At 35.5% G+C, this 21,603-nt stretch overlaps 2 protein-coding genes and 1 pseudogene across 2 annotated transcripts; 2 read left to right on the top strand and 1 right to left on the bottom strand.

Annotated features, from left to right (window-relative positions):
- Positions 1–442: 442 nt before the first annotated feature.
- LOC125682155 (uncharacterized) lies at positions 443–13,910 on the top strand (annotated as a pseudogene).
- LOC125675533 (uncharacterized) lies at positions 1,275–9,953 on the top strand. The gene is made up of 5 exons (XM_056153783.1): positions 1,275–1,683; positions 3,129–3,196; positions 4,480–4,629; positions 5,936–6,004; positions 6,508–9,953. The coding sequence occupies exons 1-5, from the start codon at positions 1,505–1,507 to the stop codon at positions 6,708–6,710; spliced, it is 669 nt and encodes a 222-aa protein (XP_056009758.1). The 5' UTR covers positions 1,275–1,504; the 3' UTR covers positions 6,711–9,953.
- Positions 13,911–14,155: 245 nt separating the features above from the next.
- Positions 14,156–17,209, bottom strand: LOC125652729 (uncharacterized). Its single transcript, XM_056153784.1, has 2 exons — positions 17,068–17,209; positions 14,156–16,361 (listed from the first exon to the last, which is right to left on the bottom strand). The coding sequence occupies exon 2, from the start codon at positions 16,231–16,233 to the stop codon at positions 15,232–15,234; it is 1,002 nt and encodes a 333-aa protein (XP_056009759.1). The 5' UTR covers positions 16,234–16,361; positions 17,068–17,209; the 3' UTR covers positions 14,156–15,231.
- Between the last annotated feature and the right edge of the window lie 4,394 nt (positions 17,210–21,603).

Raw genomic sequence — 21,603 nt, forward strand, 5'->3', positions numbered from 1 at the left:
CAAGCAGAAGGGCAGGGTTCAAATCCCGGCCGCGACAGACCTAATTCGTAAAACAGGTAGTGAACAGTTCCATCGCCAGACGCTCGGCATCCGGTGTGTATGTTACGGGTCCTCTGACATGACCTTATATATGGATGTCCCGTGTCACAGTAGGTGTGGCACGCTGAAGAACCCTTACTGCGCAAAGGCCATAAGCGCCGAGCATAGGCCTAAATTTGAAACCCTTCACCGGTATCAATGACGCCTCCATATGGGTGAACATTCTCTTCCACAGAGTTATCGGTCCTTTCTCTCCCTTATACCTCTGTCAACTCCTGTTTTACAGAATTCTTGTAAAACTGTTAAAAAGTGAGAGAAAAATACTCGTGAGTGTTTCATACTTTGTAAAATATTTTAAAAGATAACAATTAAATAACTTTTTATGATATTTGGTTTATAACTTATTTTTTTAAACGTCTATTTGAGAACTATTTTGCGGAGCTAAATACTACTATGATCACATGACAAACAAAATGGAGGACCGAATAAAGCAGGCAATTTTTCAATACGACAAAACATTAATCGTTAAACCCAAGCAGATAGAGGCTCTGTGTCATGTTTTAAACGGCGAGAATGTTATAGTTAATCTGCCTGTTGGTTATGGCAAAAGTTTGTTGTATCATGTTTTGCCAGTATTGTTAAAATCTGACGAACAGCCATATCCAGTTGTCATCGTGATTTCCCCTTTAAACATAATACAGAAAGACCAACTGGGTTCTTTATCGGAGCATGGTACCACCACATCATGTAGACTAAATATTGAAGCCACACTTAGTGAAGTTACAGAAGATGGAGAGGTGTTCAGTGTAAAATCAACTGATAATCTTTAAGATGTCGCCCTTGGGAAGTATAATATAGTTTTCTGCCACCCAGAGGCATTGCTGAATACAGCACAGGGAAGAAAATTATTAGACAACGAGCTTTTCTGCAACAAAGTTGTAGCTGTTGTAGTTGATGAATGTCACATAATAGATAAATGGTAAGTCTTAATATTATATCAAATTATGTCCAATGTAATTTTCATAAGGTAATTTTTCAATATAACATGTTCATATAATATTTTTTTGTCTCTGTTGTGTTTCATTGTCACAGTGGCTTTTACATGAAAGTTCTCTGTTAAAGTGGACACTATTTCATTTTATAATATACCCATCAATGTATCGTTCTTTGATACTGTGGATTTCACAGTGTGATCTGGTTTTCCGGGCCTGGATTTCTCGAAAAAATCTCAAATCTTAAACTCAGTTTCAACTTAAGTTTGAGTTTTTGTCTTAGTTGAGATTTTGCTCAAATTGCATTTCTCAAAACGATCTTAGTAAAATCTCAGCTGAGTTAATCTTATTGCTCAGCTGAGTTTATTCCTCACGACACTAAGCGGCCCGTCTGTCAAAAAACGTAACATCCGCACAGCTGTATCTTTCGTAAACAAATCGTCTGCTTGTCTTCTGCCGCGTATAACGTTAAGATGGAGGACTTTCCTAAAGCACGGAAACCAAATTGGACCGAGAGAGAGCGTTTGGCCTTGGTGGAGGCGGTCCGATGCAGAGAGGACCGCCTTTTCGGTAAAATGAAGGGGGCAGGGGGAGTGAAGAACTCTCGTGTGAAGGAATCGGCGTGGGAGGAAGTCGCTCAATTCGTCAATGCGTAAGTACTGTTGTTATATTTTTTTCCTATCAACAAAATCTGTGTACCTTTTATTGAAAAGAAGTTCATCCCCGGAACATTGCACAAACGCATTATGTTTTAAATAAATAATTAATTTAATCGGATGAAATTAATCTTAATCAAAATCTAAAATTTCTTAACTATTTTTGACATCCATATATTTATTATCAAAGTCGAGTGTTTGTTGATACATGCTATTGGGGCGAATTGTATTGGCACCGATCTGCTCATTTTGATTACCGGAAGCGAGACCATCGTATAATACGAGTTTGGGATTACTCCGAATGGCGAATCTACATCTTGCTTCGATTGCAACGGGAGTATATTTTCATTGCCCCTATATAAACTCGATATCTATTTTTAACAAATATTATCATCTCACTATGATTAAGACGAACGTGTTTTACGCATACACTTTATTACTTGTACATTATTTGTATGTATTTTCATGCTGCCCCTTGAGGGTCCTTGGTTGGAAATAAATATAGTTAGTTTGTACCAGTGCAATTCCGAATTTGTATAGTTCGAGTTTTGATTACTGAGGAAGTAGTCGTAATATACCACAGACGCTTGTGTTATAAACTTCACAAGCTATGCTATAGATTGATACCATAGCATGCGAGGTTTTTGAGATAAGTACTTGTGTATTATATATAGATTACACACATGAACCGTTAATTTTGTAATAGTCATGATTGTAGGGGATCTATACTAGGCCTATACCATCCCCAAATAAAATGTTGTGGTTTTTTTTTTTTTAATTATTTAGGGGGTAGCATAGTATAAGTTACCGGTTCCTGCGATATCTATACCCAGCCTTAATGAACATCAAATGCATTTATGTGTGTGTACATATATGCAGATATACACAAACACGCCGTGTATATGTCGCTGTTAGAATTTTTTTTTTATTTACAAAAATGGAATTTAATGTGCATTTATGAATATCTACATGTGCATCTGAAGAATGTCAGATTATACCTTAAAAAATATCAGATTTTAAAAAATGATTTTACGAAATAACTATCATTTAATTGAAATCAAAATTTCAAATCCATTTTAAACTCTTGTAAATGGCTACATATACTTATAACACACCTGAATTATTCACTTATGTGCTATACAGCTAATATTTTCAGGAGATGTATTGTACCGAACCTCATTATGGTAAAGGAATGATTTATCATTCCCAATAAAATATGGTTTTCAGGATATTTTACAGATAATTGTGTAGTCATACTTTATGAGTTTATCATTTGTTCTTTTCATTCTAAATTAAATTTGATTACATTCTATTAAAAATATATGATATGGTAATATTTACTAAAATGATCCATTAAATGGACAGTCTATAGATTTTTTAAAGAGCGTTTCTTTCTATTTCACCTTTGAAATAATACAATGTATACATGTGTATTATGTAGACAATCTGAAACCAGTCAAAGGGGGATTGAAGAGGTGAAGAAGCAGTATTCAAACCTAAAACAAAGAGGTATGGCATGGGGGTGGGGGTTGTAATCGCATTAAGCCCATCTTTTTGGGTATGTTCAACTTTCCAACTAGTACTTCAACATGATAACAGTCATTGATTTTGTATCATATACAATAATGACATAGATCACGTTGATGTTTAATTTTTTTCTCCATCTTTTTCGTCAATGCACAAAATGCAGTTCATAATGCCTATTATAGATGTTCCTGCTTTATCTTCCGTATTATGGAGTACATTGAGGAAAGGGGAGGGGGTGCAATCTGGTGTAATTTCAATTTGGGGAGATGGGGAGACATTTGTTAAAGAAAACAAAGTATGCTTATATTATAATCATCGTATATATAAAAGAAAATTCCTCAAAATTGTTACTAGTATAGATGTTCATATGATATACATGTATGTATGCATGTCTCCACAGTTGTTGCTAAATATCAGATGTGCATCACTCTTTCATTTTTAGCTCACCTGAGCTGAAAGCTCAAGTGAGCTTTTCTGATCGCTTTTTGTCCGTCGTCTGTCTGTCCGTCTGTCTGTTAAACTTTTCACATTTCTGACTTCTTCTCCAGAACCACTGGGCCAATTTCAACCAAACATGGCCAAAAGCATCCTTGGGTGAAGGGCTTTCAAGTTTGTTCAAATGAAGGGCCATGTCCCTTTAAAAGGGGAGATAATCACAAAAATGCGAAAATAGGGTGGGGTCATTTAAAAATTTTCTTCTCAAGAACCACTGGGCCAGAAGAGCTGAAATTTACCTGAAAGCTTCCTGACATATTGTAGATTCAAGTTTGTTCAAATCATGGCCCCCGGTGGTAGGATGGGGCCACAAGGGGGATCAAGGTTTTACATACAAATATATAGGGAAAAACTTTTAAAATCTTCTTCTCAAGAACCACTAAGCCAGAAAAGCTGAGATTTACATGAAAGCTTCCTGACATAATGCAGATTCAAGTTTGTTCAAATCATGGGCCCCTGGGGTTGGATGGGGCCACAATAGGGGATCAAAGTTTTACATACAAATATATAGGAAAAATCTTTAAAAATCTTCTTCTCAAGAACCACTGAGCCAGAAAAGCTGAGATTTATATGAAACTTTCTGACATATTTCAGATTTTAGTTTGTTAAAATCATGGCCCCCAGGGGAGGATGGGGTCACAAGGGGGGATCACAGTTTTGCATACAAATATATAGGGAAAATCTTTAAATATTTGCCAAGTGACTCAGGTGAGCAATGTGGCCCTTGGGCCTCTTGTTTATATTATACTGATGTGAAAAATAAATTTCAGCAAAGGAGAAAGCGGATGCCATCAGGAGACCGGCAACTGGTGGAGGACCAAAGCCTCCCTCGCCCACTCCAGTGGAGGCAGAAATTATTGTTGGAATGGGGGACAGGCCTACATTGTGTGGTCTGTCTGGAGGACATGACACAGAGGAAGGTATATAGTGCACATGAATGTTCGAAATGTAAACTATATGCAGGACTCGAAATTAACATATGCCCGTCAGTCTATGACTGATTAAAAGTCTGACAGACTGACTGACATTTGTTTTAGTCAGTCCAATGGAACCAGTTAATTTTCTAAAGCATCAGTTTGGAAAATATACTTATGAATTTTTTTTACACATATGGCATGCTTCGATCTGTAGATATCAGACGAATTTGATTTTATAAATCAGTGATTCCAAAGGTCCGTCGGACATTGGCAAATGTCCGGTAATTTTTGTTTTGGTCCGATCAATATCAGTTGTTGGCCGGACCAAGTGTCCGATAATCTCTTTTCCAATGAAATACATGATTAGATAAATTTTCAATTTTTAGCAGCATATATTATGTTCCAAAATTTATTCTGTTCTTTAGTCATTGCAAACAGAAAATGTGTTTACGTTTAACTCAAATATTTATCAAACTTGCAATCATCTTCAATTCCCCCGAGAGGGTGATAATACAATTGAGCAATATAACCCGTGAAACTACAGACGTCTTTGAAGCGTTTGAATTAGGTAATAAATAACACTTATTTTAGCAAATTGTGTTTCAGGGTATACCCAAGAAATACAGACAAACAATTAAATTATATCAGTTAGTAAGGCCAAGTATTAAAAAAAATTATTTGATGTACATTACCCCAATGTATAATATTCATTCATGCCAAATAATTGTTAAGGACTTTGTGGGGGAAAATCTTGACATCTGATGCCAAAATAAAAGTTATTTTTCATATTTGACAATTAATGAATTATTCATGTCCACGATGTATTGAATGATTCTCATTTATTAAGCCAAACTTTTAATTTTCAAATTTAACAATTATTCATGTTCATGATGTATTGAATGATTCTCATTTAGCAAACCAAACTTTTTCTCTTGATATAAAATGTCCAACCTTGAAAGTTGTATGTTGGAGTACATGTTCATCAAACAAATACTTTTAATTTTGGCCCAATTTATTTGCAACTCTTAACTGACATAATTCTTGTAATTTTCTTTTCAAATCTTGTGTCTTTTCTAAAGTTTTCTACATGTCACCAAAAAAAAAAATATGCATTGAAGAACAGTCCACATTTCACTTTAAATACAACATATGTACAATGTACCTTTAACCATACATTATTAAACAAACTTGAAACTTGTACCATTATAAAAACAGTATTATAAAGAGACAGTAGTTCAACAGAAAATGCATAATGACGTTGTCGAGATAGAACGAAGTTTATTTACACTAACACTATTTTTCATTGCAGTGATACTTTACTCTGTGCCAAATGAGGTGCCACAGCAACATACTTACTCATCTGAGATTGCCTCCACATGTATGTGAATATGAAATAATTCATAAAGGTTTCACTGTTACATGTACATGTATTTAATTTAGCTCACCTATTAGTTCACTGGAAGGGCCATGCCCCTTACAAAGGGGAGATAATTACATAAATGCAAAAATGGGGTGGAGTCATTAAAAATCATCTCAAGAAGCACTGGGTTGGAAAAATTAAAATTTACATGACTCTTGCCTTACATAGTGCAGATTCAATTTTGTTAAAATCATGGTCCATGGTCCATGGTTGTAGGTCGCCCCGACCTACAATAGGGGATCAAAGTTTTACATGCGAATATATAGCGACATTCTTTAGAAATCTTTTTCTCTTGAACCACTGGGCTAGAAAAGTTATACATATACAAAAGACATTAACTGAAATCATTCGATGTAGAATTGTGTTTCGCAACCATTCTGCTGCAGAACCTGATATTAATTAAAAACTTGTACTTCTATTTCATGATTTATGTACTACAATTTGTAAATGTATCATTGTAGCCAGTTCCAGTGCAACAGTGAACTGTCAGGTCATTGACTTGGGTCCAACACCATCCACATCAAAGAGACGGAAGACGATGGAGGAAGAAGAGATTTTAACCCTTCGGGCAGAAAGGGAGGCTTACCAAACAAAGACAGCATATTATAAAATGAAAATGAAAATTTTGCAATCTAAAATGGACAAGGCATGTTCAGAGCAGTAGGCATTTTGTTTTTACTCTGTTTCTCCCTCTTCTTTTTCTCCCCAATACTTTTTTGTATGGGAGTGTTCTCAGAAAGTGCTCAAGCACACGAAGTAGTTAAAATGTATTACACGTCTTTTGTAAATCTTCTTATGAAGAACAACTATTCCCATTTTCAATCAAAAGTGGCATAAATCATCCTACATTGAAGGCAAAAATAGGTTAGGATCATTTGAAAATCTTCTCAAGAACCACTGGCCCAGAAAAGTTGAAATTTTTATGAATGCTTCCTAACATAGTGTAGATTCGAGTTCGTTCAGATCATGGTATTTTTGGGTAGTGTAGGACCAAAATAGTGTATCAAAGTTTTTCAATGGTGATGTATAGGATTACTCTTATAAAAATCTTCTCAAGAACAACAGGGCCACTAATCGTATTGATATGTGACAAGACCTGTCTTTTGGTACCAAAGCTTGTGAGTGATGTGGCCTTTGGGCATCTTGTTCAATGAAATATCTTTTGAAAGTTATATCTTGGGATATATATTAACAGTTTCAATTGATTTACATGGTCAAAATGATCAATCTGTATGCACATGTGCTTTGCTATGATTGGCAGATATTTAGATAATCGATAAATTCCCTTATGAAACAAAAATGGAATGATATAGACATCATATGTTCATACTATAAAAACTGTATATGTAAAATGATTTGTTGTGATGAAGCACAATGGCACCACTTCTTTAGTGGTGATGGGAGATTGGGGAACATCCATAACGATCTCCGTTACAATTAGAACTAGTTATTTTTTGTTTCTGTTGTGATTCACAGGGTTGGTATATATTCTGTGTACATGTATGTGTAGAACAGTAAAATAATATTCGAGAGTAAGAGTTTACAAGTACATTACGAATACTATTTAGGATTTCTTCATCTTCCATACTTTTTCCATCTCTTTGATGTAGGTGTTGGCATTGCTAGATCATTTTCCTATTAACATATATATGGGTTTCAGTAAGACTATATGTGTGTAAAACTTTGCCTATTTATGTATAGGCAGAATGTTATTGTATATTAAATGTTTTTGATCTACAGTATCAAAATGTTGTTATGTGGAAAAATCTATGGTGCTATTATTTTTACAAAATTTGTAATAGACAAGACAATCCAGACAAGGTATGTAGTATGGTTGGGAAGATATACTTGATTTGTACGCATTAATGTAAAATATTATGTATATCATGTTTTGATGCATTCCAACATTTCATTTTGTGATGCATTAATAAGTATTTATATTCAATGAATATTTCAAAGGGGCATGGATGCAATTTGAGCTGAGAATTCTCAAATTTTACTTTTCCCATTGCTTAACTAAGGTACAGTGTAATTTTAATGGTCAACCAAAATTTGAGTGTCAGTTGTTGAACAGCACTCACAATCATTTGTTATGTAAACAAGACCAGAGCCATGTTTTCGTATACTTATAGATTGCTAAATAGATTTATTTATTTTATCTTGTTTAATGTATCTCAAGATAATTTTTCACTCATAGAAAATATGTTGAAAACAAAATGAGATGTGACAAATTCTAGAAACTGTTTAATTGTGTTCAGAATTAACTTGTAATATGAAAAATCTGCTTTAACCAAATCTTTTACAAGTATATTTAATCTATATGAACAAAAACATGACACAAGCCTTGTTTACATAACAAGGACTTGTGACCTCTGTATCTCCCATGTACCTCGACAACTGACATTCGAATTTTTGCTGACCATTAGAAATACCTTCAATGTTAAACAATGTAAACATTGAAACTGGAAAAATAAAAGTTTGAAAATTTTCAACCAAAACCGTGTCCATGCCCTTTTAATAGTCATCATTTAAGAAGAAAAAATGATTCTATCTTTTTTTCTGTATACCGTCCAAACCTTTAGTATTAGTAATAGATAACCTGTTTTATTTCAAGAAAAAAATGCCTGACAAATATAATCCCTAACATGTTTGCCATCTCTTTGATCCCCAACATCAAAACTAACATCCTCCTGGTTTACAAATAATTCGTCTACATCTAAGATATCATTTCTTTCAATACCAATGTTGTGCAAGACTGCACAGGCCAAAGTGATACTACATGCCTTGTCTGGAGTTGTGCGTAGGCCAGTGGACAAACATGAAAATCGTTTCTTAAGAATTCCAAAAGTCTGTTCAATGAGAACTCTTGTTTTAGCATGGCAGTTGTTGAATTTGACTTCTGCTGGAGTAGAGGGAACAGGATATGGCGTCATAAGATAGGGCTTGCAGGGGTATCCTGAGTCACCAAGAAGGAAACCTTTGTATTGTCCTGTTGATATAGAAAAAAATATAGTACAATCAGTCTAATGTATTGGTACTATCTCAAAGCCTAGAAAATTCTTAATGATATATACCATTGTCGAAGGCAACAGAGATACGGCTGTCTCTAAATATCCTACTGTCATGTACGCTTCCTGGCCATTTCGCCACACAGTTTAGGATCCTATACTTAGCATCACATATCATCTGAAATTGTTATTTTAAAAGGAATTTAAATTATCATTGCAAATCCAGATTTAACTGTCAGTTTATTGGACAATAATTTATGTCATATTTGTTTGGTAATAGTCTTCTATGCTATTACATTCAAATTAGATGTATGAGCTTGCATGCAAAATGTTTGAACCATCATATAGGTTAAATCCTGAGATGTATATAGGAAGTTTTTGAATACCTGGTTACATGTATTTGTATAATTAATCAAAAGTTTTAATTCATCATCTTTGCTAGCCAAGTGTCCGATTTACTTACTCTCATGAGAGTAAGAGAATCGGACATTTGGTAAGCGAAGATGGTATTTTATGGACATTACTCTAGTGTTTCAGTGTGTTCCTGTATTAGCAATATGGTGATAAAATTGTTGTGTTAAATACCACCAGGTATTATTTGTTATGTTTCGCTCATGTGAACTGCTGGCTGGTGTGAGCTTTTCAGTCTATCTATGTTGTCTTCATCATTGTTGTCATCTTTGACATTCCATATTTTGATTGATTGTTTGTTGTTTTTGAAATAGTTAGCCATTATACAGTAGTATTTATTAAGCATAAAACTTCAAGTTATGAAAACATGTTATATTGTGTAAATTAAGACTTGTTTAACTAGTTGCCCATCTTCACAGATGAGCAATGTGGCCCATAGGCCCTGTTGTGGCATAAATGAAATTATTAATACATTATCAAAAATCATACCATACTGTGTTGTGTTGTGAAATCGAATATGATCCATGAATATGCTAATGTTAAAAGCACAGAATACCTGCACATTAAGAGAATGATATCCTTTCCTATTCACATAGTCTGGTTCATTCTGTGATGGTGCTTGTAGTTTGATGAAGGTCCCATCAACACATCCCAGAACATTTGGGAAACCTAGATATATAATATTTAACTTGTGATCACTTGTTAATTGATCAGACTATAGTAGAAATATACATGAAATGTTGTATTACTTCACGTGTGGAAACGAATTATAACTATTAATTTTAAAAGATTTCAAAATTTAAACTATATTGAAGTACAATTCTTGGGTATTGAATTTATGATTTATATATAATCTGGCTCATTGATGGAAGGTGCTTTTATTTTGATGTAGGTGCCATCAACGCAGCCCAATACATTAGGAAACCCTATGACAAATTGATAGAGATTAAAAAGTGTGTACAAATAATGACGGCATTATGCGTTACCAATCTTTAAGACTTTCATATATATGTTTCTAACCACATTCCCCTTGAAAATTTTAAGTCTAGATCCACCCACACATTGGAATAAACGAATACTTCCGCAAATATCTGCTTTATTTATGTGTCAGAAATGTTGTATTACTTCACGTGTGGAAACGAGTTATATCTAGTAATTTTAAAAGATTTCAAAATTTAAACTATATTAAAGTACAATTCTTGGGTATTGAAATTATGATTTATATAATCTGTCTCATTGATGGAAGGTGCTTTTATTTTGATGTAGGTGCCATCAACGCAGCCTAATACATTAGGAAACCCTATGTCAAACTGATAAAGATTACATTGTGTACAAATAATGACGGCATTATGCATTACCAACCACACTCCCCTTGAAAATTTAAGTCTAGATCCACCCATATATTGGAATAAACGAATACTTCCGCAAATATCTGCTTTATTTGTGTGTCAGAATCAAATCAAACTTTTTTTTATATAATCCATTGTACCATGATAATATATCACAAGTGAAGCAATGTTTTCATTCCTAATACGTATGTATGCATGTTTGTTGTTCAATACGAAAGATTTGCGGTACGATATAACCTGAGTTGCAGAATTATTTCCCTTGACTTGTCGATGTTGGAAGTTCAAATTACCTGCAATGGCAAAAAATTCTTGTTTCACTTGTACCATTCTTGGACCTGTCGGCATGTTGATAAATTGCCTTGCCACCCAGCACAAACCACGGCACACGTCTCTTACTGCTCTGCATATGGAAGGTGGGGAAATAGAGGAAAAGGTGTCCGAAATCAGCGAGTAAAACCCACCAGTCGCTAAAAACCTCAGTGTTACGAGGACTTGAAGAAGGGGTGGTAGAGCGCAACTCCTCAGAGTTTCGCGTGTAAGAGAAGGGGCGAGCAAACCAGTGATATAAAGAACTGTATCAGGCCTAAATCGGTACCTCTTAAACACCTCTACTTCACACAAATTTTCTAATGGATTTTCGCGATCCACGAGTCTGTTATACGCTATACGCTGACGATGCCGGCGGCGACGACGTTGTGATCTGTTGTTGATCGCCATATTTGAGAGGTAAGATAAGATTTGAGACTACTAAGAAGGTATCTCAAGATTTAATCTCAGCTGAGTTATAAACCGATCTTAGATTTTTTTGAGAAATCCAAATATTTGAGTTTTCTCAGATTTGAGATTTTTCTCAGAAATTTGAGTAAAATCTCAGACTTAAGTCTGAGTTTGGACTTAAGATTTTTTCGAGAAATCCAGGCCGGATCACCACACTGGTTTTCTGATTCTGTATCAATATCCTCGGAAACTGATAACGTCACAATGCATCACTGCAACGTTTTTTGTGGAAAATATTGACCGTGTTACAAACAAAACTGCGTACACATAATGTAATTTCACTGCATGTATGTGTTTTTGTTAATTTGGATTACATTTATTTTCTTAAAAATGTGGATTTAAAATGCATAAGGGATTATATAATAAATTTATCATTACTACAGTAACTTGATCCGAAGAGTGGGATCACGTCTCGTTGACAGATGAGGATCATGTCATCTGATGATCTACGTCTGTCAACTCGACGTGATCCAACTCTTTCGATCAAGTTACTGTAGTAATAATATATATGGGACACTATTTTATATAACAAGATTACATTAAATAATGCCCATATATTATATATATGCTCAAGTTAGGGTTATTTTTCATTAGGCCAAACAAAATAATATTTGTGTTTTTGGTTTCCCAACCATCATTATTTTTTCTTGTGGACCATAACATTTTTATTGTCATTTTGGGACCAGAGGTGACCAATGTACATGTTATTGTTATGAAAACATCACCAACTCATCCCCTCAAAAGTTAAAGTTTATTCAACAGTTGAAATGAAGAATTGAAGCAATAAGTAGTTCATGTTAAACTAAGGAATTTGAACAGAAATAGAAAACACTCCCACCATCATATGGCTTCAACAAAACTTGTTTTAAGAATTGCCACAATTTCCCTCTCACATTCACTTCTTGACCTGCTATGAGACACAGTCATGAAGCCCAGAGATCCTATTTAGAACTTCTGTGATATTTATATGTGTTGTATATATATATTTAAAAAACAACAACAAAACTGTAGTGGTAGCCATTTAACCACCTGATGAGTACCCTTGGCAGGGACGAAACAGTTTTTAATTTTTACAATAAATATCTTCCCCAATTTAACAGAGTCATTTACATTATTTAATTAATATTATGACTTATAAGTACTATTATAAACTGATAGTGCAAGTTAGGAATTCCAGTATTTACCATAATAGCCACTTAAACATTTAAAATAACCAATAACACAGACTATAATGACCAAACAATTTTCAATTGACCGGTTTTAACCAGTATTGAACACCGGCCCAGTCAATATTCATATTGACCGCTTTATCCCTGACTGAAATACACACAAAATATTGAAAGTCGCAACAGGAAAGATTTTTTTTTAAAATTTGGCCTCAAGTTTAACCATGTTAACTATTTTATGTTTCATAAAAATATTAATATGTATATGTATGACTTCACAATGTTCATTGTTTATTAAATAATGTATTTTAAGGGGAGAAGAATTCAGGACAGCTTTCAGGAAACTCAGTGGCATTAAGTCTCTTTTTCCAAGTGTACCCCTAATGGGACTGAGCGGAACATTAACAGTTGAACAAAAAAAGACAATTTCTAAACAGCTGGGCCTAGAAAAGTACAAGTTAGTCGAGGAAACACCAGACAAACCCAATATCTTTCTTGAAAAACACAGAAAGGGATGTGGCAGTGATGTTATGTCAGAGTATGAAACAATCGTCCATGAAGTATGTGACCGTCTATATGAGCACCAGGCTAAATTTCCAATTACACTTCTTTTCATACCAGTGTACTATATGAGTGAGGTCTTGATGTATTTGAATGGTCTCTTTAAGCCTAGTAACATTAATGAAGCAATTTACAGTGCAATTTGCTCAGAACAAGATGAATATGTAATCAACACAACAATAGAGGAATTAAAAAAAGAGAATTCAAGGATCAGGCTGGTATTGACAACCTCCATAGCTGGAATGGGATTTGATCCTAACAATGTGTCCCATGTGATTCATACATGTCCTCCGAGGAATGCTTCGCAGTATCTCCAAGAGATTGGAAGGGCTGGATGTCGTGGACAAACAGCGAGGGCAATTTTATATTTTGGAAACCGTGACATTGCTACAAACCTCCCTGGGATTAAGCAAGATATCATCACATACTGTAGAACTGAGGACTCTTGTTTAAGGAATTGTTTGTTGGCTGTGTTTGGTTTTGAAAAAGCAGATAATATTACTGATTGTAAGTGTTGTTCATACTGCAATAGCCATTGCATATGTGAGGAATGTGTTACTGTTTGATTTTATAAAACACTTCGAATAATCATTATTACTCTCTTGTTTGTTTAATAATACTCAAAACTTTTGTGAATTTTTTTCTAACCTATCTAATCTATTCTATATAAGGTGAAGATAATGAAAAGTGATCAATCTCATAACTCCTATAAGCAATATAAAATAGAAAGTTGTGCTAGTTGTATGCGTAGCCACAACCAAGAGCATTTTCATTCCCTGGTGTTCTATGAAAGTGAATAAACGCAACACAGAAATCAAGAACATGATCAGATAGGATAAGTCTCAATACTAAAAGGACATGTTTATTCATATTCATGATTTGTCACAGGCGTTTATAGAAATAGTAGGTGAAATACAAGCTAAAACTGTCCTAGCAGGACAAATACTCCCCACAGGGCACATTGGATGGTGGGAAATAGTGAATTTGTGCTCATTGAAGAATAAACACATCCTTTTGACATGAAGATTGTTGAGATATTCTGCAGTTGTGTGTTACTCAGAATATTGAAGATATGCTTAATGTAATTCCTGAATAATATTACAGGAATAACTACTATTCAGTTACATGAGCCAGAAAACAACACATCTTTTATTCCCAAAATCATCCATTGACAGATGGACAGACAATGGACTGATGATTCCATTATACCCTCTCCTAAAATATCCCAGTAGTCTCTGAAAGATCAAATCATTACAAAAACTATAAGAAAATGACCAAGTTAATGAAGTTGAAAAAACACCTGAGCTGAAAGCTCAAATGAGCTTTTCTGATCGCCTGTTGTCCGTCTGTCTCTCTGTAAACTTTTTACATTTTGGACTTCTGCATAACCACTGGGCCAGAAAAGCTGGTATTTTCACGAAAACTTCCTGACATAGTGCAGACTCAAGTTTGTTAAAGTCATGGCCCCAGGGGGTATGATGGGGCCACAATAGGGGATCAAAGTTTAACATAGAAATATATAGAGAAAATCTTTAAAAACCTTCTCAAGTTTTACATGCGAATATATAGGAAACATCTTTAAATATGAGCTCAGGTGATTGATGTGGCCCATGGGCCTCTTGTTAAATATGCTATGGACATTGAGAACAATGGAAGAAAAATATCCATAACTTCCTTGAATATTAAAATATCTCAATCATAATAGCAGGTGCACAAATTCATTATTTATATAAGATATACATAATGTTTTAATGAAATCTGTTCATTGGTGTTAAAGATATCCTCTAGACAAATGATGTCTATGGACATACAGACAAGGTGATTCCAGTATATCCCCCCCCCCCAACTTCATATGCCAGGGTATAAATATGCTGTCAATTATCATACTTTCATATGTTCTATCACATTTTGAATCATATTGCTGGCAAATTTTCTAAATTGTCATTGTCCTCAACATCATCTTCATCTTCCAACTCAATTGTGAATCCCCTGGTCAGACGTTTCACTACTTGATCAATTCTGAGGTTCAGTTTCGGGAAATCATTACATTTTAATGGTACATGTCCAATTTTATTGAAACCATCACATGCTCTGCCAGGGGTATGATGAAATGGCCTCAACTTTCTAAGTTCTTTGTACATGCGTGTTTGGTCGGCCTCTGTGACTACTTTCGCATGTCTCCCACTTTTTGGTTTTAAAAGAATGCTGTTATCAAAGTTAGTACATATTTCATTTATTGCATCAGCTGATCTTGTTACCCGAGATATGGATTGCTCAGTTTTATTTGCACCAAGTGACTTAATTAACTGCTTTTGGTGACAAACACTATGCTCTTGTACCAAGTCACTTTCAACATTTTTTCCAATTTCACCACGACAATTGGTAAATGACCCTTCCAAAACTCTAATCCTTTGAAGGGGAGACAAAAAGTGCTGACACTTCAATATGTAGTCGATGTTTTCTACCATGTACTTACTTAGAGCCGAATGTGAAAAGAAGAATGGTAGTGAATACTGGCAATTCAAGATTACCCTGTTCAAGTCACCCTCTTTGGCAGTGTCATTCATTTCAAGCAAATGCAAGTACCAATGGCAAAGTTGCAGGGAATAGTTAAAAAGCACATCATCTTCTTTTTCTGTTGTAAACGGAACCAAAACTATTTCACTGTCCAGATTACAAAGTTTGTAATACTGATCACCTAGCAGATCTCTTGGTTTACAATGTTCAGTGTCAACTTTGCAGTATCCATAATGCTCAATAAAATCACCAATTAAACCGAAGAGTTGTTCCTTTATCTCATCATCTGTTTTCTCCTCTGTGCATGTCAGAAGGTCAATTTCTGGTTTGCTCTCATTCTCTTTCATCTTCAAATATTCCATGAATTGCTCCTTAATAAGAGCCTCACCCACAAGCATGAGGAAATCATGATGAGGTCTAAATTTTCCTTTCACTGTTTCATTTACATTTGACCTGTGTAATACCGTTTGAAGAAATTGAGTGTTCCTGGAGTGTTTTTAGAATTGTAGAATCGTTTGTAGCATTTCTGAAAAATATAAATTATGTCAATAAACAATAAAGGTGATATTGTAAGATAGGAAAACGCAATGAATGCATGCATACATGATGCACTTACAATTTCACATCTGATATACTCTTATATTCTAAATATTTCTGAATGACAAGAGGCCCATGGGCCACATCGCTCACCTGAGTCACCTTGGCACATATTTAAAGATTTTGTCTATATATTTGCAGGTAAAACTTTGATCCCTATCATAGCACCAACCTAATCCTGGGGACCTTGATTTTTACAAACTTGAATATGCATTGTGTAAGGAAGCTTCCATGTAAATGTAAACTTCTTTGGCCCAATGATTCTTCAGAAGATTTTTAATGAGTTCCCCAATATAATTTGTAAGTAAAACTTTGATCCCCTATTGTCGTCCCATTCTACCCATGATTTTAACAAACATGATTCTGTACTGTCAAGAAGTTTTCATGTAATTTTCTACTTTCATAGTCCAGTGGTTCTTGAGAAGAAGATTTTAAAAGATTTTTCCTATATAATTGCAAGTAAAACTTTGATCCCATTTTGTAGACCCATCCTCCCCCTTTACAAAGGGCAATGGAGTTTCAGATGTAGGTCAGTTACATGTTATCTTAACACCATGTGGAAGGAAAAACTGAGGCTGACATGAATGCCAATAATTCATCCTAATCATCATTAAGACCAACTTTATGATACCTACTTCCAAAAAGTCCTGCTTGCTGTGCCATAGTTCACAAACTATTGGGTACAAGTCTTCACATCGTTTCTCTGGTGTTACTGATAATGTACGCAAGTTTTTAGCTTCCTGCAGTCTTATCCGTGTTAACTGATCACCACCTACCACCACCTTGTGTTTTCTCAGAAGTGTAACATCACCTGATCAAGATAATAATACAAATAATGCTCCGTTTATAGAAATATAATTCATTTAGTTAATTGACCGTTTCACACGGGTTGCTTAATTTACATATATTAAAGCCTTGATCAATTGGGGTGGGTTTTTTTTGTTTGTTTGCAAAATGCCCATATGAGATTGAACATTACTTTCTGTATGAATAGTTTTCATAATTCTTACCAAATGCGGGAGAGAAAGGACCGATAACTCTGTGGAAGAGAATTCTCTCGAGAGACGTTAAACAAGATACAATCAATCTCAAGTCCTGAATGGATCCGGGTGACATTAGATCCTCAGTACCCCTTGCTTGTCTGAAAAGGCGACTAAATGGAGTGGTCCTTCAGATGATACCGATAAACCGAGGCCCCGTGTCGCAGCAGGTGTGGCACGATATACATTGATATCCGTTCCTGCTCAAAGTCCGTAAGCACATTTTGTAGCCCTTCACCGGCAATGGTGACGTCTACGTATGAATGAAAGATTCCCGAGAAGGACATTAAAAGAATATACGATCAATCAATCCAAAGGGCAGAAATAGAGGGGGTTTCAATGGCGTGAGCAGGTCATGAACAGTGGATTGATATAGCTGGCCAGTGGAATGACAATCAGAAATCTGAGACTGAGGTACAGGAAGAGGGGACACCCTCGAGAGTCCTATTGGTGAGGGGGGATGACGCTCTCTGATGGTCCCAGTGTGGAGTGTGAGGAGCAGATTTCCTTGGAGACCGGATGGGTAATTATAATCCGCTTTGTGCAGTCTCGAAAGTTGACTCTTGTGGATTGATTGTATTGTTAGTAAGCTACCCAGGGGTGGCTAGTATTTCTGAATCATCAGCATGTGAACAAGTCACTGCTTCATCTAAATAACTCATCTTTTGATCAGAATGTGCCCATAATTTAATTGTTCTCATGTAAATAGATCAGGCTCCACTCATGTAGATACTTTGTTGAATAATACTCTTGATGATGATCAGTCATACTCAACATTTATTAAACGTACAGCATCTCCCTATAGCATAATAATATAAGTAGTACACATAGGCCATGATGTGATAGGATTTCTATATATATATAACATCATCAAGCTGATTCTTCAGAAACACAAGTTTAGGTCGTCTTCTTTCTTACTAAGTTAATTAGATATTTACATTATAAGTACCTCGGTGTCTTTGTTTTTCTTTAAGCTTTAAATGTTGCCGCCATACAACTAGCTGAAATATGTCGTAACGTAGTACGCGCTTCTTTACTAACCTCCTATCCTATGTCACATGACTCAAATTATCCAATGAAAATATGCCGTACGAACTATCAACCAATCAATAGCTTGTACGGGAAGCTGAGTTCCCACACAGAACTACTTTTGCCACACAAGCTGCCGTACAATATCGTAATAAAAATAGATCAAGGTAAAATTAGCAATTGGAACTAGAACTTAAGTAAGCTAATTAAGTAATAACTTCAATGATTTTAAAACAATGCTATACTTTGCATTAAGCACAGAACTATGTAGCGCATGAATATCGTAACTACCGACGATAGCGTAAACATATGTAGTCCCGATTATGCTGGCTAATTATAAGATCTATGTTAACAATAAACAACTACTAATAGCCTCAAAATACACAACAACTCAAACTAAAATATAGAATCTGATCCAATATTCTAAACTCAAACATCGCGCTCAAAATCACACGGCCTCTCACCTCTGGTCGGTTCGCGCCGGTAAGTGAGAAAGTTGACTTTCGGAAGGTCGATGGTTTCTTCCCAGTTACATTGTATCTGAGTTCTCTCTTCCACCAATATTTGAATAAAAATGGGGCGCCACCAAATAACTGAAAAATAGCTGAGTGTGGCAGAAAACATCAATCAATCTATCTAAAACACATAAGGGGGGGGGGGGGGGGGGGGGGGGCTAAATCACACTGAAGACTTTCCATATATATTTGCATGTTAAACCTTAGTTCCTATTATGGCCCAAACTACCCCTGGAGGCCACGATTTTTGCAAACTTTAATCTACACTACGTCAGAAAGCTTTCATGTAAATGTCAACTTCTTTGGCCCAATGGTTCTTGAGAAGAAGATTTTTAAAGATTTTCCCTATATTTGTATGTAAAACTTTGACCCCCCCCCCCCCCCCCCCCCACCAACTTGTAGCCCCATCTTGTAAATACTTGTACTTTATACATAATTTTAAAATACATAAACAATACAATATGTCTAGAATTTGTGAACAATAATCATTTGTGTGGTAGTCCACGATAATCATCGAAGTTGTTTAAAAACCACTACGCCGCCAAGAAAAATACCAATCTTCTTAGGACGCGCCTATAAGTCGGACATGGAGTTTTGGACCAAAAATTGACTCCCAAAAATCCGACTTATATTACCTTAAAAACTACAACCGACTTATAGGCGGACCGACTTATAGGCGAGTATATACGGTACACAGGGATAACCACAATTGTTTAAACCAATAATCTCTCTAATGTATTTAATCGCCGACTCGACCGGTATAATTTTTTTGAAAAAAATCCTTGGTCAACACTTTCTGGTTTAGTGTTTGAGAAACTCTGTTCTCCAGAAACACTCGAAAACTGACAAAACGAACACCGTGAGTTCAACATAGGGCATATATTCTCGCCTTGTGTCGCAATGCAGCTACTTGTATCACTTCTTGCAGAGAATTAACTATGCATAACATTACTTAAAACTGGTGCTTTAGAAGTTGAGAATTTTGTTCTTGCATGATTAGACCAAACGGATCTTTGATGACATGACTTATCTGATATTTAACAATTTGAGTCAGACCCCATCCCATCCCCGCATGCACGGTCTGATTTGTCATCATAGTGGAGAGGGCTACTTAGATTGAATATGAATTCTCCACTGGGGGATCCTAGAATCCCCTTGTTATTAAGTAAGTTGGGTCTATATGAGGGGCCTTAATTGATTATTTCTTTCTTTATCGTTCTACATATCTTAAGTATCTAATGAATCAGGTGCTGGACTGTTGGGCCTGCTTGTCATTCTAAAATTTCTGCTGCCACCAAAATTCTGTAACGTACCCGGGCGGTAGGTTATAGATTTAATATTTATTTGTTAAGGCAGTGAATTTATAATCAATAATGAGTTTACAAGTTCCATTCACTATGAATGGAGCTCTTACAAGTGTTTCATGATAGCACATTACTTAAAAGTTATGAATAAAATTAAAAGCAAGACTCACCAATTGACATTTAGACTTCTAAAGTATTAACTAAATTTTATTTTCCTGATAGAGGTCAGAGTTAGCAGTTTAGTTAGTAACCTTGTTGCCGAGAGGTTAGAGCGTTCGTCCCGCATGAGGAAGGCCGGGGTTCGAATCTCGGTCGCGACAGACCTACGTCGAAATAAACAGGTAGTGACAGTTCCATCGCCAAACGCTGGGCATCAGGTGTGAATGTCACGGGTCCTCGGAGATGACCTTAAAAACGGATGACCCGTGCCACAGTAGGTGTGATACGCTAAAGAACCCTGGCAGCTCAATGACCATAAGCGCCGAGCATAGGCCTAAATTTGAAGCCCTTCACCGGTCTTGGTGACGTCTCCATATTAGTGAAAAATTCTCGAGCGAGACGTTAAAGCAATACAAGCTGTAACTGACGGAAAATAAATTAAAATATGTGATTGAGTATATATAATTTATTAGAATCAGAGTGAATATGAAGCAATAAACACGTCAAATCAGCAGAAAATATAGATTCATGAATCATTGTCATCCTGTCTGTAATTCCTGATCGTAACCACCGATGTGCATTGACCTTGGAGGTCACCAGTTCGGAAAAAGCGAAAGAGAGGCACTGAGCACGTTTAAGATTTGTAAACAGTTAAAACATGCCAATTTTATAGAAAATTCACAATCAAAATTTCATTGGAGTGGCACATTTGCGTAATTATTACCTTTTTACACTTGTATAGTATTTCTAGTCATTCATGAAACAACGTAATATTTTAAAACAAACGATACGTGTAGAACTTTACTCGCGTTTGTATATAGCCTCGGTCTCAGCAACCCGATCATGTTCGGCAATCATCGTTCCCATGTCCGTGTATACGACACAATGGCGGTTTATACGAAACGCTCATTGTAAGTGTGCTCTCAAACAACATTCCCTTGTTTATTTTGCAGAATTTTTCTTCAGATCTTTGAGATTGTACTAATTAAACAGGTAGGTGTTATTTGGTGAATAATTGGATAGTTGAAAAAATACCGTCAGTTACAGGTTGTTGATCTTAGTCGATTTGGAAATTAATATTCTATGGAGGGTACATAATTTGTCTGCCCAACTCCTCCCACAGT

Source organism: Ostrea edulis, chromosome 2, assembly GCF_947568905.1.
Source record: "Ostrea edulis chromosome 2, xbOstEdul1.1, whole genome shotgun sequence".
Classification (NCBI taxonomy): domain Eukaryota; kingdom Metazoa; phylum Mollusca; class Bivalvia; order Ostreida; family Ostreidae; genus Ostrea; species Ostrea edulis.

Excerpts from the sequence above, each read along its gene's own strand:
- LOC125675533 (XM_056153783.1), top strand. The coding sequence starts at position 1,505 with ATGGAGGACTTTCCTAAAGCACGGAAACCAAATTGGACCGAGAGAGAG. Across the intron at positions 3,197-4,479 it reads TTCAAACCTAAAACAAAGAG|CAAAGGAGAAAGCGGATGCC; the intron begins GTATGGCATGGG and ends AATAAATTTCAG. Across the intron at positions 6,005-6,507 it reads ATCTGAGATTGCCTCCACAT|CCAGTTCCAGTGCAACAGTG; the intron begins GTATGTGAATAT and ends GTATCATTGTAG.
- LOC125652729 (XM_056153784.1), bottom strand. The coding sequence starts at position 16,233 with ATGCTTGTGGGTGAGGCTCTTATTAAGGAGCAATTCATGGAATATTTG.